Genomic DNA, 16,355 nt, shown 5'->3' on the forward strand with positions numbered 1-16,355 from the left:
CACTTATTGTATAATGCCCCTTACAATCTGGCCTAATTTCAATTACTAATAATTCTCTCACACATTACATTTGCATCTCCGTGTTTCACTCTTTGTATGAAACTCTCTTTCCACCTTTGTTGCCTGACGACATCCTATTTACAGAGGATTCTGCTTAGGCATCTGCTGCAGGAAGAAAACCTTCACTGAACCCTACCACTGTCCTAAATGTCCTTAAGTCTGTATTCTCATAGTACCCTATGAGTGTCTCAATTTTTTATCACATCCCGTTTTATATTTAAATGACCTATTTGTCCATCTCACACTAACAATCCAAGCCGGGGAAGGCTGGATCAGATCATACTTACCTTTTGCATCCCTAGTGCTTAGATCAATACCTGCAAAGAATATTTCCTTTTTTTTTTTTTTTTTTTTTAATCCAAATGAACAGCCTCGACTTTCTTCTGGTTGGTTATGTTCTGAGATCCTGTCATGGAACTTGGTCTCTTATCTCAGAAGTTGAAGGTTCCCATAGAGCCAGCTGCATAGTTCCCAGAACACTAACAACACCACAGCCATTTACCAGGAGCGGGCTGCCCTGACTCGGTCTCCTAAAACACAAAGTCCAGGGCTTGGAGAAGGAGCAGGAAAAGAACAATGGAAGCTGACCAATCCAGACTCCTGTTTCTATTATTTCTTTTCGCATGGCGACTATCCCCAGAAGTTGCTGCAGAAGTTCAGGAATCATCAGGTAAAAGAAAAAAGCACTTGGGTGACCATTGTTGTTAGGGGAAGGGAAGGGAACGTGGGAATGCTCTAAGTACTTTTCCTCCAAACAGAGAACATTTTCAGGAAATGGAAAATGGATAAAGGCCTGTGTTGCCCAGTGGAGAAAAGAGAAGTCTAGCATCGTCCTTCAGAGTGAAACCATAAGGTGGAGTCACCCTCCATATGTTAGTAAAATAATAAGGCCTTGGGATGATGACCGTGATCTCTTTGGCCATAGTACATAGAGAAAAAGTAGAGAGGCCCTCAGCATTTAGAACTCCTCCCCTCCACTTGATACCCCAACATTTTCTCCTTCTTTCTCTCTCTCTCACTCTCTAGATGGTTCTGCTGCTTCCCAGAAAACTGTGTCACTCACAGATGTCCCAGCGACCGTGGAATTCATTGCTGCTGCTGAGGTGGCTGTCATAGGTTTCTTCCAGGTTTGTCCAGGTACCCCGCTTCTGTTCCCCCAAAGAACCAGGAACATCTTAGCTCAGAGCAGCCATGACCGTCACCTGCTGGCCAGATGATACTGCACTAGAAGTCAAAGGGCACAGAGTCTGCTTTCAGCTTCTCAGTCGAGACCTCTCAATTTCAAGACATTCCCAGTCTCTGAATTATATCTTTCTCACACTTGCTTCAAGAGTTCTGAGGCTCCTCATCTAGGAGTGCTTTGAATCTTAAGTCCATATCGGGACTGCGGAGGCAGGGGCCAGAGTAAACTCAACTTCTATCATCCAGGAAACACAGCCAATGGCTAATCTCTGTCTAAAGCCTTACCAAATAGGTAGTCCCTCATCCTTCTAGCTCTTCGTTTGTTCAGAAATGTTGAAAAAGTTTGACCTTTTGAACATTGGAGGCATTAGCTGCCATCTTCCAGATTGGCTGCCTGGCTAATGAAAGTAATCATACATGAAAGGGCACCGCTCCAGCACTTTTTCTTTCTTTGAAGGTAACATCTGATTATTCTCACAGATCAAGCCCCTGCTCTTATTGCAGACCTTCTTATCCATTTCCATTAATTAGTTACTACTCGCCACCACCCTGGCGATTCTGTGTACACAGTTGGAAATGGCTGCAATGAGATGCAAGTGGGGAAGGAAGACAGGGGAGCCCATTTCTCCGCGATGAGAAATCTGTGCTGGAGACCGCAACAGCCACCCTCAGGAAGGCAATGAAAGTGGAAATGGAGGCATTTGCAATAACTTAAGCAGCCACCAGATGCCGTCCATCATTTGATCCATGAGTAATTCCACGCTAAGGAGAATCAAAAAGGGGGAAGCCTAGATTAGCAATTGTTCTTAGCCTCGAATGAACTCCACACACCCTTTCCAAGGAGCAAGATACCCACTCCCTCTGCTTGACCCCAGAGGCAAGGCTAGTCAGTTTCTTTTCTTTTTGCACTTCTCCCCCTCCGGCCCAGAAAGATGTCAGAAAAGGCCATGCTCCCTCCTGTTTATTCCTGGAGCTGCTCTGGGCAAAGGTCCTGTGACAGCAGGGAAAATGATGGCGGCTTGTTATGGAAGAACTGGAATCTTGCAATCTTAATTTAGACGTGGCTTCCCTGCCCCCTCCTGCAGGCCTGGGTTCTAGAGTTGGAACAACACAGGAACAATAGCTTCACGGGCAATACCTCAGGTTTAATGCAGGAAAAGAAGACCGTTCTTCCACATCCTGCACAAACCTTTGTTCATAAAACTTCTAAGCTTCCATTTTAATTTCCTTTATTCTTTTTTTTTTTTTCCCCTTTTTGGCTCTTTGACAGCACCTATTTCTTATTTTTGCATTTCTTCTTTCCTCCACAAATTGTTCCCAAAACATTTGCCTCTTCGGGTGGATCGGTGACAGTGCAGCCCAGCTCTGCAGGCCTCTCTGATATGGAGGCCCCTCTCTGCTAATAAACTACAAGCTTTATGATAAGGCCAGACAGGAGTTTCAGGCTGAGCTACAATTCTGTAGTTACCTATTAGCCCACCCCGCCTGGAAAATTCAACAATCCCACTGCAAATTTAGCCTGCATTCTTAGAGGTAAATGTTGTTTCACCTGACAATAAATCAAGTCTATGATTTTTTTAATATGAGTGAGCACATTTCTATTCCCTATTCTCTATGTTTCTCCTCTCTAACATAATCCCTGTGGATTTTTTTTTTTCCTCTTGTTTTCAGGATTTAGAAATACCAGCAGTGTCCCTATTCCATAGTATGGTGCAAAAATTCCAAGATGTGTCATTTGGAATCAGCACTGATTCTGAGGTTCTGGCGCACTACAACATCACTGGGAATACCATTTCCCTCTTTCGCCTGGTAAGTTGGGTGGGCTTCTCGAGCCTTCTTCCAGTTTTTCCTTAGGTTATAGATTCATGAACTTGTGAGCCTGGAAAGGACTCTATGCCTTTAACACTAATGATGGTGCCAGGGACAGAGGAGTCAGGGACAATGATGACAAAGATGGTGGCTCCATTCAAGCTTCCCAAACAGGTGCTGTCATGAGATGGAGAGAGAACTGGACTGAGCATCAAGAGGTAGGATTGCAGCACAGCTTTGTCACTGACCAGCCACGTGAGTTGTGCAAGTCCCTGGACATTTTTTAGCTTCAATTCCTTCATCTGTAAAATATAAGAATTTGACCGTATCATCGCTAAGGTCATTTTGAGCTCCAAAATTTTATATTTTTATATCCTTGGGAGTTCACTTATATTTGCCAAACATGTATTAAACAACCACTGTGCCTTCTGCAAGATACTGATAATAAAAACATGTTAAATATGTTCTCTGCTCTCATAGGTCTTAAAATACAGTCAAGGATGTAAACATAGTTTATAAGTATCTACAATGCAAAGAACATCACTGTGGATAAAGTATGATAGTCATTAAAAGGATAAATGCAATGTAGGGATTCTGGAAAAAAAAATGATGAAAGAGACAACTGAACTGGGATTTAAAGGAGAGATAAAATTTGGACAAAGTAGAGGAGAATTCATGTCCAAGATGGGAATAATATCAAACTTAGGAAACAGTGATCAAGCCAATTTGACTGGATCTCAGGGTACATGTTTAGAGAAAATAACTGTAAGAGAAGTTTGATTAAAACCACATTATGGAGAAATTTGAATACCAGGTTAGTGGGTTTGCATTTAACTTGGTTGGCACTGCAAAGCCCTTAAAGCCTTTAGATCCGGGAATAACATGAACAGGAATGTGTTTTAGCAAGATGATTTTGGCAGTGATGACTAGGGTGGATTGTTAAGCAAAAACACAAGAGTAGAGAGCACTTTTGTTAGGCTGACAAAATCAACCATGTACTAAGGGTCTGTAGTAGAGAGGGGTCTGCAGTAGAGAGGGGATAAAAGAAAGTGAAGAAAAGGGGCGCCTGGGTGGCTCAGTGGGTTAAACGCCTGCCTTAGGCTCAGGTCATGATCTCGGGGTCCTGGGATCACGTCCTGCATCAGGCTCCCTGCTCAGTGGGAAGTCAGCATCTCCCTCTCCCTCTGTCCCTCCCTTCTCCTCCCTCCTTTTCTTCCCCTTCCTCCTCCCTCTTCCACCCTTCTCTTCCTCCTCGTCCCACCTTCCCCCACTCATGCACACACTCTTTCTCTTTCAAATAAATAAATAAAATCTTTTTTAAAAAAATTATAAAAAAAGAAAGAAAGTGAAGAAAAGGCAGGTCCTGCTAATGATTAAACATAAAATTTCTGGAAAGTAGGCAAAGTTTAAAGCCAGGGTATGAATGAATAGTGAGGGCATATACAAAAATAGGGATTTCTGATGCTTTAGTTAGTTGTTAAGTTTGTATTGTTTGTGGAATATCAAGATAAAGATGTATAGAATCTATTGGAAATGCAAAATCGGGACAAAAGATAAGTTTTCAAGATTTCTGCACTAAATGTCCTTCCCCCTCTAGCCTCCATCCTATATATTTCACTTCTCACCCAAATCTCTTTTAAATGTATTTTATATTCAGTGCCTCCAATTTTCTTCAAGCTCTTAAATACCCTATTACCTAATCTATGCCCCACACTCCATTAAAACTGCTTTCCTGCAGGTCAGCCTGGTTTCCACATTTCCAAACCCAGTGAACACACTTTAGGTCTTATTTAAGCGAACATGTCTGCCATATTTGACTTTGTTGACGGTCTCTTTAGGATTCTTTCTTTCCTTAACTCCTAAGAGCCTACTTCTGGTCTTCTTCTTTTCTTAGTCTCCTTGAGATGTTCTCTGCCTCCGTACACTGTTTCCTGACCCCAATGCTCTTTCCAATCTGGGTTATAGAATTTGCGTTCCATAGAAACAGAGACTATTTTGTTCACTCCTTCAATTACAGAGTCTAAAAAAGTGTCAGTCATGGAGCAGGTGTCCATTAAGTGTTTGTTGAGTGAATCAATGAATGAATGAATGTGTTTTCCTTAGGTAATACAATTCTTTTTGTTTGACTATTATGTGTCTACTGAGGATCTGAAATGTTTTATCTCTAGCCTGGACCTCTCTCATGATTCAAATGCTTGCTGTATATAATTATTTGGGATAGTTTCATTAAGCGTTACAGTCCTCACATGTTCAAAGCTGAATTTATCATCTGCACCTGCTAAATTATACTCTTTCCTCTAAAACACTTTTATTGAATGGCTCTGTTCATTTAGTCTAATTTTTGCCAATTGTACCTCAAATCTGATTGAATCTATATTCCCCTTCACTCTTTCGACTTCATTCCTCATTTAGGCCCTTAGCATCTTTGGCATAAACCATTTCAATAGCTTCTTAATTAGTCTCCCTTTGCTACTTCATATCCAAATTCTAGATTGTTATCACAATGATGTATTTAAAATGGAAAGTTGACCATGACATTCCCTTCTTAAAAACACCTCGATATTCTCCTTTTCTTACAAGATAAAAACCAAGATATTTAATGGTACATATAGTCTTTTATGGCCTGGCCACTACCTGCTTCTCTAGTCCCTTTTCTAGCACATTCCCACGGTAGGCTTTACTCTTGCTCCACAGTGTGATAATACAATTCCATGACTTCACACAGGCCCCTGCCTAGAATGCCACCACCTTCAATGGCCCCTGTCACTTAGCCTCACCCAGCGACCTCCTCCTATCCCAGTGAGTCAGTTGAGGCACTGTATCCTTCACAAAGCCTCCATGGAATCTTCAAACTGACCTACCTACGCCTCTGTACTTCCATATCTCTATTTACATTTACCACTTTATAGTGCGTGTCATATATCTCTGTGTCTGTCTCACCTAATATGACATTAGACCATGAGCTATTCAAGGGCAGGAACCACAACTTATGCACGTTTGTATTCCAAAGCTCCACAATATGCCTCTGGTCACTAAGACACTCAGAAGTGCTTGAGAAATTGACTCACGTCCCAGAGTACATCTGAGTCCCTAATCCTTTGCCCACCTGGACAGCAGCTGCAGGTTGTTATTGTCACCATCGTGAAATAGGATTAAACCGAGCTCTTCTGTGAAAAGCTTTGGTAAGACAGGTATGGAAGGTGGTTCTAATGCCTTTCATGTGACTGCTGAACCACTGGGAGTAACCCTTCCCTAGAAAAAATGCTAATCAGATACACGTCCACAAGTCCTTCTTCTCCCAGTTCGGTGTTTATAAATCTCACAAAGTCCTGATTTAAAAGTCTTAGTACTAAAAAAATTTTATAAATTAAATAAATAAACAAACAAACAAACAAATAAGTCTACCAAGATACACATGTGGGGAAGAAAAACTAGAGCTGTTCCTTCCAATGTGTCCACAGGCTTTCTGACCTCTAATGGGTGCATTAGCCTGGCTTACAGTGTATTCTTTATAAAGCCCTGTTGATGACTTGCCAGGGCTGTTCACGCTTCTTTAGCAGCTGTTTTTTGTTTACCATTAGTGGCAAGACCTACTCTAAATGAACTCCTGGGAACCTTGCGGATGAGATTGTTGATGTACCATACCAAAAACAAACATACCGGTTCCTGCCCTGCTCCATGGGCAGGTCTGGGAGAGGTTCCACCTATGCCTCACCAGCTTTGAGATAAAATATTTGTCTCAATTTCTACTTTCAAAAGTTTAGTCCATATTTTAATAGAATTATTATTTAGGAGTTTGGGATGACTTTTTTTTTTTTTTTTAGAAGAACATCAACCAAGGCTATTCTTTTTTAAATTGGGAAAAGTGAACCTGTTGTGAAATTTTGGGTACCTATCTTCATCTTAAATGTATAGTTCATTCTGTTTGTTTTGTGTTATGATAGATGTTACGCTAGGTGTTTTTCAGTGTTCTACCATCTAATTCTCAAGAGAATCTGATGAAATAATTATTATCCCTGCATTATCAATAAGGACACTAAAGCTCCCTACTCTATATAGTCTCACAGCTATGGAATAAACAGACGTCTGATTCATACCCAGAACTGCTGTCTCCAAAACATGCCATTTCTATGATACTATAGTGACTTTCTGAAGTACTTAAGCCTGACGAAAACCTTTGTTTTTACTCCTAGATTCTATCAGGCTCCTCATTCTCAAGCCCACTTAAAATTAAACCTTCTCCTAAATCATTTCTCTATCCCCCTGGAACTACTTAACCCCTAGGATTACTTCTCAAGATTTAATCTAGGCATTACATATTTTGGCAAAGAAATCTCAGAATGCAGACATAGAGAATTTTCAATTGTAAGAACATATTTAGAGGCAAGCTGGAATAATGGTAAGTGGAAAAACAGTAAGACTGTAATGAGTTGACATTACTAGATGCTTTGAAATGTTAGAGCAATACGAAGCCAGCAAGTGCTATATTCATGGAACACAGCACTCTCCAGAAAGAGTGCAGGCCAACTCTATAAATGTGATCAGAAAGAACTTAAGTCAGTGAAACAGTAATAAGTTGTGTATGACAACCTGTTTGGTGTGTGTGACAGCTTGTCTTTTGTGAGTGTGACTTGCAGGCAGACCCTCCACCCTCTCTGACAACACTCCCGCTGTTGCCCTAATGGAGATGTAATCCTGGGTTGAATAAACCATGAACCTGTTCTAAAATGGAATTTCAGATATTATTTGAATGTTTATCCTGCTTTGGGTTTCCTCAATCACCTCTATTTTAAGAAAGATAATTAGCCTAATTTTGACCCAGTGGGATAGTAATGGAAACACAGTGAAGGCATTCTTTCATTCTTTGGACAGTTATGTGCTGGATTCTTATTATAAGAAATGCACCTTGCCAAACGAAGAGAATCAAAAGGAACTAGTGCATAAAAATAAGCTAATAAATGCAAGAAGTGAGATCTGTCCAATTATTAAGTATTTTTTTCTAAAGTATATATTTACCAAATATATGGCGAGCTAAGCAGTTTACAAAAACAAACGCAGGAACATGAGGGTTTTTGTTTCACAGATGATTTCTCAGTGCTATTCAAGACATTTAATACTATAACTGTGGTGTAAACTAAGGCAACTTTAATACACTTTATAAAAAACTTGGTTCTTAATTAGAGAAACACATAAGAATTCAAAAAAATATTGCTGAATTACTAATGAACAGGAAAAAAACTAATCTGTTGGTATGGCACAGTGTCTAAAACATAAAAAAGTCCACTTCAAATACCCTTGGGAAAGCTCAAAATTATATTTTAAGGTGGCAACCCTTCTGGTTTACTGTTTCTCTTTTCCTTCTGGTGCCTCTTTTCTTGGGGAGAAAAAGAATATGATATCTCAAGTAAAATTCTTTCCAAAAACTGGAAAATATATAAAAACAATTTTTCCCCAACTCTTGGTTTCAGGGTCGGATTTTCTGTCCAGTGCATTATGCAAATAATTCCTGAAAGAAGGGAGATTTCCCATTCAAATGTTGTTTGAACACATGAATGTTCCAGAGCTTATTCGTTTAAGACCCACGGAACTAATCTGCCATGTTGCGTTAAAAGAAGTTCTCATTTGTGAATTAATAAGAATAAAGGGATTTTTCCCAAAAAAAAAAAAAAAAAAGAAGCAGCACTACAAACTGGAGAGACTTCAGGAGAGCGGTTTTTATTAAAACTCTTTGCTACTTAGAGAATGTTATCACCCCTTAACATCCTCTGCCTCCAATATAGTGCATTCCTGAAGTCCAGAAACACCTGGAGGAACGGGCGCTTCCTGTTCTCCCTGTTCTGGGAAGTGGTGAGGCACTGCCTGGAAAAGAGCAGGGAGGGAGGGGTTCCCGGCCACAGCACAGCTCTGTTAGCTGAGGCACGCCACCAGGCCCGCCGGTTCCTAGCCAAATAATCGTGAAGTATTTAGACACATGAAATATTAAAAGGGCCCCGGTTGTGATTATAATAATGATGATTTTGATGTTTGCAATTAGCAAAGCCTTAAGTGTGAAGGAGACATGCCATCTGGCAAAGCAGCCGCAAAAAGACTGTGTGCGCCTTCTCTTTCTCTGGGGACTCTTACTGACCCCTGCAGGAGGATAGGAGGGGCCGGGCCAGGACTCCCCCCAGGAAGACTTTTTCTCTCGCTTTGCTATTTCTGCCCCAAGCCTTCTGCTCAGAACTTTGTGAATATTAAAACAATTAAGTATAAGAAGGGAGTTCACATTTTTTAAAATATCCTATGGTTTTGACGATTTTTTTTCAAAATTCTTATTTTGAAATACATTCTTTTGCACCTCAGCATTTATTTGTTTTATAAATTTGAGTTGTGAAGAACAGTCATAAAGTGATTGAATTGCTGTCTGAGTGAATGTCAAGCCCCGCTGTACCTCAGTGCCTAACACACAGCAGGCACTCAAATAATTCATTCACAAAGGTATTATAAGAGAATGACTGGGTATATCCAGAATTAATATTATTAACCATAGAGTGCATTGGGCTTCTTAAAGGTGCATATTGCTTTTAACTAACCCGATGGGAGACCACCTTGAACAAAAGAGGAGAAAAATAGGCAACGGTACTCATCATGGGAATGACAATAATGAACAATCTCAGATTCCTGTAGTTTAGTGACTTCAATTTATCTTTGCCTGAATTGCCTCCTGCATAAACTAAAATGAGACTTACCTCTGACTTTGCTGGGTAGACTGGGAGAAAGTATCTTGGCGCCAAAATGATGGTTCTGATCCAGCGCAATGGGTAGGACCTATATGAGAGAGCAGATATAAGGGAAGAGGTTGAGATGTCCACAGGTTGGTGGCCCAAGGATCTCAAACTATTTTAGGAAACAGAACTCTTCAGGAGCTAACATTTGTCTGTAGGCATAGTTGCTATGGGTGATAGAAGCATGATCTGGTACCTTTATGGGCATGAGTAGATTGGGGGAGAGGAACGGAAAACTCTGGAACAATGATGGACAGTATGAAGTCTTATGCTCTAATATATCTGAGTATGGTGGAAAGGTAGTTCTAAAATGCAAATGTGGTATAATGGACTAGGTAACTAGATAACCCTTCCACCAAAACCAACTTATTTTAAAAGCCAGGCAAGCAGAAAAGGGGGCAGGGAGGCTTTGGAGAACAAGAAGAAGAAGGAGAAATGTCTAGACTAAGATCTAGAAAAGATGAAAACCCAGAAAGAAGATGCTGCATTGGGACTGTTCTTTGTCTGGGAAGCTTTTCCTGCCAGTTCTTGAAGCAGTCAAGAGGCTAAGAAGTTTACTAGCTTTTTTAAGACCCTCAAGGAGCCAGAAAAGTAAATGTTGAAATTCAGGGCCCAGAAACGGAAGTAGGAGGTAGATTTAGTAAAACACCCTTTGCCCCACTTTGGACCCTAAAAAGCAGTACCCTAAGAACAAGGATGTAACAGGGCGCCTGGGTGGCTCAGTTGGTTAAGCGACTGCCTTCGGCTCAGGTCATGATCCTGGAGTCCCGGGATCGAGTCCCGCATCGGGCTTCCTGCTCGGCAGGGAGCCTGCTTCTCCCTCTGACCCTCCCCCCTCTCATGTGCTCTCTCTCTATCTCATTCTCGCTCTCAAATAAATAAATAAAATCTAAAAAAAAAAAAAAAGAACAAGGATGTAACATAAGTAGATCAGCCCTCCCAAGGGCTGCAACACATTTAAATCATCTTAATCACTGAAATTGGATTAAGATGGTCATATATGAATATATAAATTATATATTATATATATAATGTCTATGCATACATGCAGACACACTTATACCTCTACACATACATAATTATATATATATGTATCATATATATAATCTACCCTTAGCCATGCCATAGTATAATAGCTGAAACTCAGAGAAAAAGAGGAAAATTTTAAATCAGAGAAAAGAGATTACCCTCAAAGTAATCTCAAAGGGGTAATACTAAGTTTCACAGATGACTTCTCAGTAGAAAGAATACCACATATGAAGAATTATATCTTGCAAAAACTGAAAGAAAATAACTATCAACTTAGAATTCTACCTCCAACAAAAATAGCCTTCAAAAATAAAGCAGAAATGACGATATTTTAAGCATGGCACCCAACAGATCTTACTCACACTAAAAGTTGTTCTCTAGGCAGAAGGCAAAACATCCCAGATGGAAGCTCAAAAGTGCAGGAAGAAACAAAAAGAAAAGAAAATATGAGAATGTGCAGAAGTGTAAATGTATATTGACTATATGACAATAATAATAACACTTTGTGAGATTTAGAATTAAAATACACAATAATAATCACCTTTGTAAGTCTTCACTGTGGGGTAAGGGAATGGAGTCGGAAGGAGGAAAACTACTAGAATGTTCTAATGTCTGCATAGTCCAAGAAGAGACAAAATTGACAGTTAAAATTAGATTCGGATGACTAAAGAATGCATGTTGTATAATGCATGCTGGTACTCCTCAAGAGAATGACTATAGCACATGTAACTTCTAAGCCAATCAAGGGGAAGAAGGAATAATATAAAGTGCTCAATCAATTCAAAGTAGTCCAGAAATGAAAGAAAGTGGATATTTGGAACAGGCAGAACCAAGAGGAAATGCATATGGGATTAAATGTATTCGTGGTTACATTATATAAAATAATGCAATCAAAAGACAAAGAGAGAAAAAAAAAGACAAAGAGAGCAGACTGGATTAAAAAATACAACTCTGTGCTTTTTACAAAAGACATATCATTTTTTTAAATTTTATTTTATTATGTTATGTTATTCACCATACATTACATCATTAGTTTTTGAGGGAGTGTTCCATGATTCATTGTGTATAACACCCAGTGCCCTCTTTAATACCCATCACCAGGCTAACCCATCCCTCCACCCACCTCCCCTCTAGAACCCTCAGTTTGTTTCTCAGAGTCCAGAGTCTCTCATGGTTCATCTCCCCCTCCGATTCCCCCCCTTCATTTTTCCCTTCCTACTGTCTTCTTTTTTTTTTGTTTTAACTATAATGTATTATTTGTTTCAGGGGTACAGGTCTGTGATTCAACAGTCTTGCACAATTCACAGCGCTCACCATAGCACATACCCTCCCCAATGTCTATCACCCAGTCATCCCATCCCTCCCACCCCCTACCACTCCAGCAACCCTCGGTTTGTTTCCTGATCATTTTAAAACACAGGGACACATGTAAAATATAAAGATAGGTTAAAAATAAAGGGATAAACCCCATGATCCAGCAAATACGCTAATAGGTATTTACCCAAAAGATGCAAAACTACAGACTTGAAGGGGCACATGCACCCTGATGTTTATAGCAGCATTGTCAACAATAGCCAAACTATGGAGAGAGCCCCAATGTCCATGGACTGATGACTGGATAAAGAAGAAGTGGTGTATATATACAATGAAATATTACTCAGCTATCAAAAAGAATGAAATCTTAGGATGCCTGGGTGGCTCAGTCGGTTAAGCGTCTGCCTTCAGCACAGGTCATGATCCCAGGGTCCTGGGATTGAGTCCCAAATCGAGCTCCTTGCTCAGCAGGAAGCATGCTTCTCCCTCTGCCTGCCGCTCCCCCTGCTTGTATGTTCTCTCTCTCTCTCTCCCTCTCTCTCCCTCTGACAAATCAATAAGTAAAATGTTAAAACAAAAAGAATGAGATCTTGCCGTTTGCAATGACATGGATGGAGCTAGAGTGTATTATGCTAAGCGAAGTAAGTCAGTCAGAGAAAGACAAACCATATGATTACACTCATATGTGGAATTTAAGAAAGACAAACCATATGATTACACTCATATGTGGAAGGGAAAAAAAAAGAGAGAGAGAGAGAGAGAGGAAAACAAACCATAAGAGCCTTTTAATGATAGAGAACAAACTGAGGGTTGATGGAGGGAGGGAGGAGGGAGATGGGCTAAATGGGTGATGGGTATTAAGGAGGGACTTGTGATGAGCCCCGGATATTGTATGTAACTGCTGAATCACTGAATTCTGCTCCTGAAACCAATACTGCACTGTATATTAACTAACTAAAATTTGAATAACATTTTTTAAAAAAAAAGGAATTCCTACCTAAAGAAAAAGAAATAAAAGGATAGAGCTATACCATGCAAATACTTCCAAAAGAAAGCTGATATAAGCATATTGATGTCAGACAAAGTAGTCTTTTAGGCAACAAGAGATAAAGAATGATGCTTTATAATGATACATATTTCAATTTGGCCAGAAGATGTAACAATTCTAAATTTGCATTCATCTAATAAATGGCCTGAGAACATGTAAGCAGAAACTGACAGAATTGTAAGAAAAAAATGGTTAAATTCACAATCACGGTGGGAGATTTTAGTACTACTCTCTTGATAGAATAAACTGGTTAAATAAACCAATAAGAATATAGAAAATTCGAACTATGAAATTAACCAAGTGAGCTGTTAGTATATACAGAATACTGTATTTGAAAACTACAGAATATACATAATTTTCAGGACACATATAACATATCTAGAAGTTGACAAATGACATAAATAAAATGTAGAAATTAAGCTAGAAATTAATAAGAAGATTAAATTAAGAAACACACTTCTAAATAGCCAATAGGTTAGAGAAGAAATAAGAACAGAAATTGGAACACATTTTGGACTGAATGATAAAAAATCTACACATAAAATTTATGGATGCATTTATAGCCCTGTAAGGGGGAAATGTGTAGATTTTAATGTATATTTTAGAAAAGGATAAAAATCAAGATCTAAGCATCCATTTTAAAGTGAGAAAAATGGGTTCCAGGTAGATTTCCAATCTATTGTGGAAAATAAAATGGTAATGTTTCTAAGAGATAATATAAGAGAATATCTTCATGACCTTGGGTAGTCAAAGATTTTTAAATAAAACAAAACAAAAACACACACCAGCTATAAGGGAAATGATTGATAACCTCAACTACATTGAAATCACCTTCTGTTTATGAGCAATAACCAATAAAAGGGAAGGTCCCAGTGAGGGAAGATAATGCAATATAGAAGCAACAAAGGACCCATATATAGAATATATTAAAAATATCTTCAAACCAGCAAGAAAAAGATAGACACTCAATAGAAAAATAGGCAAATGAAGAGGACATACAAGTGGTTACTCAGGGAAATGCAATGTAAACCACAATAAGGGGCGCCTGGGTGACTCAGTCAGTAAAGTGTCTACCTTTGGCTCCGGTCATGATCTCAAGGGTCCTGGGATTGAGCGTTGAGGGGCTGCCCGCTCAGCCAGGAGTCTGCTTCTCCCTCTGCCTCTGCCCCTTCCCCCTACTCACGCTTTCTCTCGCTCGCTTGCTCTCTCTCTCTCTCAAATAAATAAATAAATAAAATCTTTTAAAAACACACACAGTAAGACACCACCCCTGTTCACCAAAATGAATACAATTAGAAAGGCTGATTAACAGCAAGTGTTGGCAAGGATGTGGAGCAACGGGGCTTTCAAACAATATGGGTGCAAGCATAAATTATTATCTACTTGAGAAAATAGCTTGGCATTTTTTGTTAGTTGAAAACACGAATGCTCTCTAATCAAAAATCCCAATCCAAGGTATATGGTCAACAGATAGTTACCATGAACAAGAGTGTTCACTGAAGTATTATTTTAATAATCAGAAACTGGAAACAGCCTAAATATCCATCAGTAGTAAGTGAATAAATACATGTTGCATGTTTATACAATGGAACATTATACAGCAAAGAAAATGAAAAACCTCAGCTGCATGCAGGAACACAGATGACTCCTAAACAAAATGAGATACACATACCAAAAATACACTGTTGGTTTCCACTTATATCAAGTTTTAAGAAAGAAAACTGAACCACAGGATCAAAAGATGCACCCGTAAGTCGCAAAGCTATAAAGGAAGGATTGAAAATGTTCACCATAAAAGTCAGGAAATGGTCACCTTTGGCCAAAAAAAAAAAAAAAAAAAGCAGATTATGGCTTAGAAGGGAAGACAGAGGGCCTCCGGGGCTCTGGCAATATTCTGTCTTTACTCAAACAGTGGTTCCACGGTTGTTTGCCCTGTAATAATTTTTAAAAACTGAGTTTTACATTTTCCATTTCGTGCTTTTCTCCATTTGTGCATATTATTTCCCGTTAAAAGGGTACATACATACATACATAAATCTGATTATGCAAATGGATCCTCTTGCCTTCAGGTTAGACTTGAGTCTATTGACCTCGGCTTCAAGGCCCTTTGGAAGTTTGCCCCAGCCTACGCCACTAACCTTGTCTCTCTCCTACTCACACTTAACCTCTACTGTCATAGCAAACTAACTGCAGCTTCCAGAAGAACATGGCATCTCATATCTTTTTGCCTTTTGCAGATACTGTTTTTTTAATTTACAACTCCCTCCCCACCCTCATTCACCTGACCTAGTTTGGGCTACTTTTTAAGTGTTGCTTCTTCCTGGAAAATTTCTGTTCTTCCTTTAGGTGACATATGGGCCTATGATTCCCCTGTGATGACACTTCTGTTCCCTTTTTTGTATCCCACAGGACAGTGTTCTTTGAAAGCAGAGAATATTTCCTATTTACCTTGATGTCTTTTGAGGTTTAGTCAGTGCCTGACATGTGGTAGATAGTCCAGAAACATTTACCAATGAATAAATAAAAACAGAACAGTGACAACTCTATCCTTTTTGTGTTACCCAGGTGGATAACGAAAAACTGGATTTAGAGAGCAAAGACACTGAAAGCATTGATGCCACCAAATTAAGCCGTTTCATTGAGGTCAACAGTCTCCACTTGGTGACAGAGTACAACCCTGTGGTAAACAATAGCCCTTGTCTCCAGACCCTTTGAAGTTCCTGTGTCAGAGAGGGTACTTGTCTCCATAGCAGAGATTTCTTCCTCTAGAAGTTCTAATCCTTTGACCAGTAATAACAGTAGCTGTCATTATTGTTGTTTATGTTGCTATCCTTACTACAACCCTTTACATTTGATAGACTTGTCCCTAATAAACAAAGAAAGAAACCGAGTTCTAAAACTTAAATACCCATCAGGGGGCGCCTGGATGGCTCAGTCCGTTGAGTATCCTGCTCTTGGTTGTGATCTCATGGGTTATGGGATTGTGCCCCACATCCAGCTCTGCACTCAGCATGGAGTCTGCTTGGGATTCTCTCTCCCTCTCTCTCTCAAATAAATAAATAAATCTTTTTTAAGAAAGAAAGAAAGAAGAAAGAACGAAAGAAGAAAGAAAGAAAGAAAGAAAGAAAGAAAGAAAGAAAGAAAGAAAG

The 16,355-nt window shown here is 39.5% G+C and overlaps 1 protein-coding gene across 2 annotated transcripts in view; it reads left to right on the forward strand.

The window, feature by feature from the left end:
- Window positions 1-415: 415 nt before the first annotated feature.
- The window catches only part of ERP27 (endoplasmic reticulum protein 27), a 22,236-nt gene continuing 6,296 nt past the window's right edge, over window positions 416-16,355 (forward strand). The window contains exons 1-4 of one of the 2 annotated variants that reach the window (XM_035028163.1): window positions 416-730; window positions 1,087-1,187; window positions 2,914-3,051; window positions 15,772-15,888. In XM_035028163.1, the coding sequence (XP_034884054.1) occupies window positions 637-730; window positions 1,087-1,187; window positions 2,914-3,051; window positions 15,772-15,888 (450 nt within the window). In that variant the 5' untranslated portion in view covers window positions 416-636. Of the gene's footprint in view, window positions 1,198-2,913; window positions 3,052-15,771; window positions 15,889-16,355 lie in introns of those variants that run through there. The other variant, XR_004683370.1, reaches the window with a different exon arrangement.

Source organism: Mirounga leonina, unplaced genomic scaffold, assembly GCF_011800145.1.
Source record: "Mirounga leonina isolate KUSES-001 unplaced genomic scaffold, KU_Mleo_1.0 Mir_201, whole genome shotgun sequence".
In the NCBI taxonomy this organism is placed as follows: domain Eukaryota; kingdom Metazoa; phylum Chordata; class Mammalia; order Carnivora; family Phocidae; genus Mirounga; species Mirounga leonina.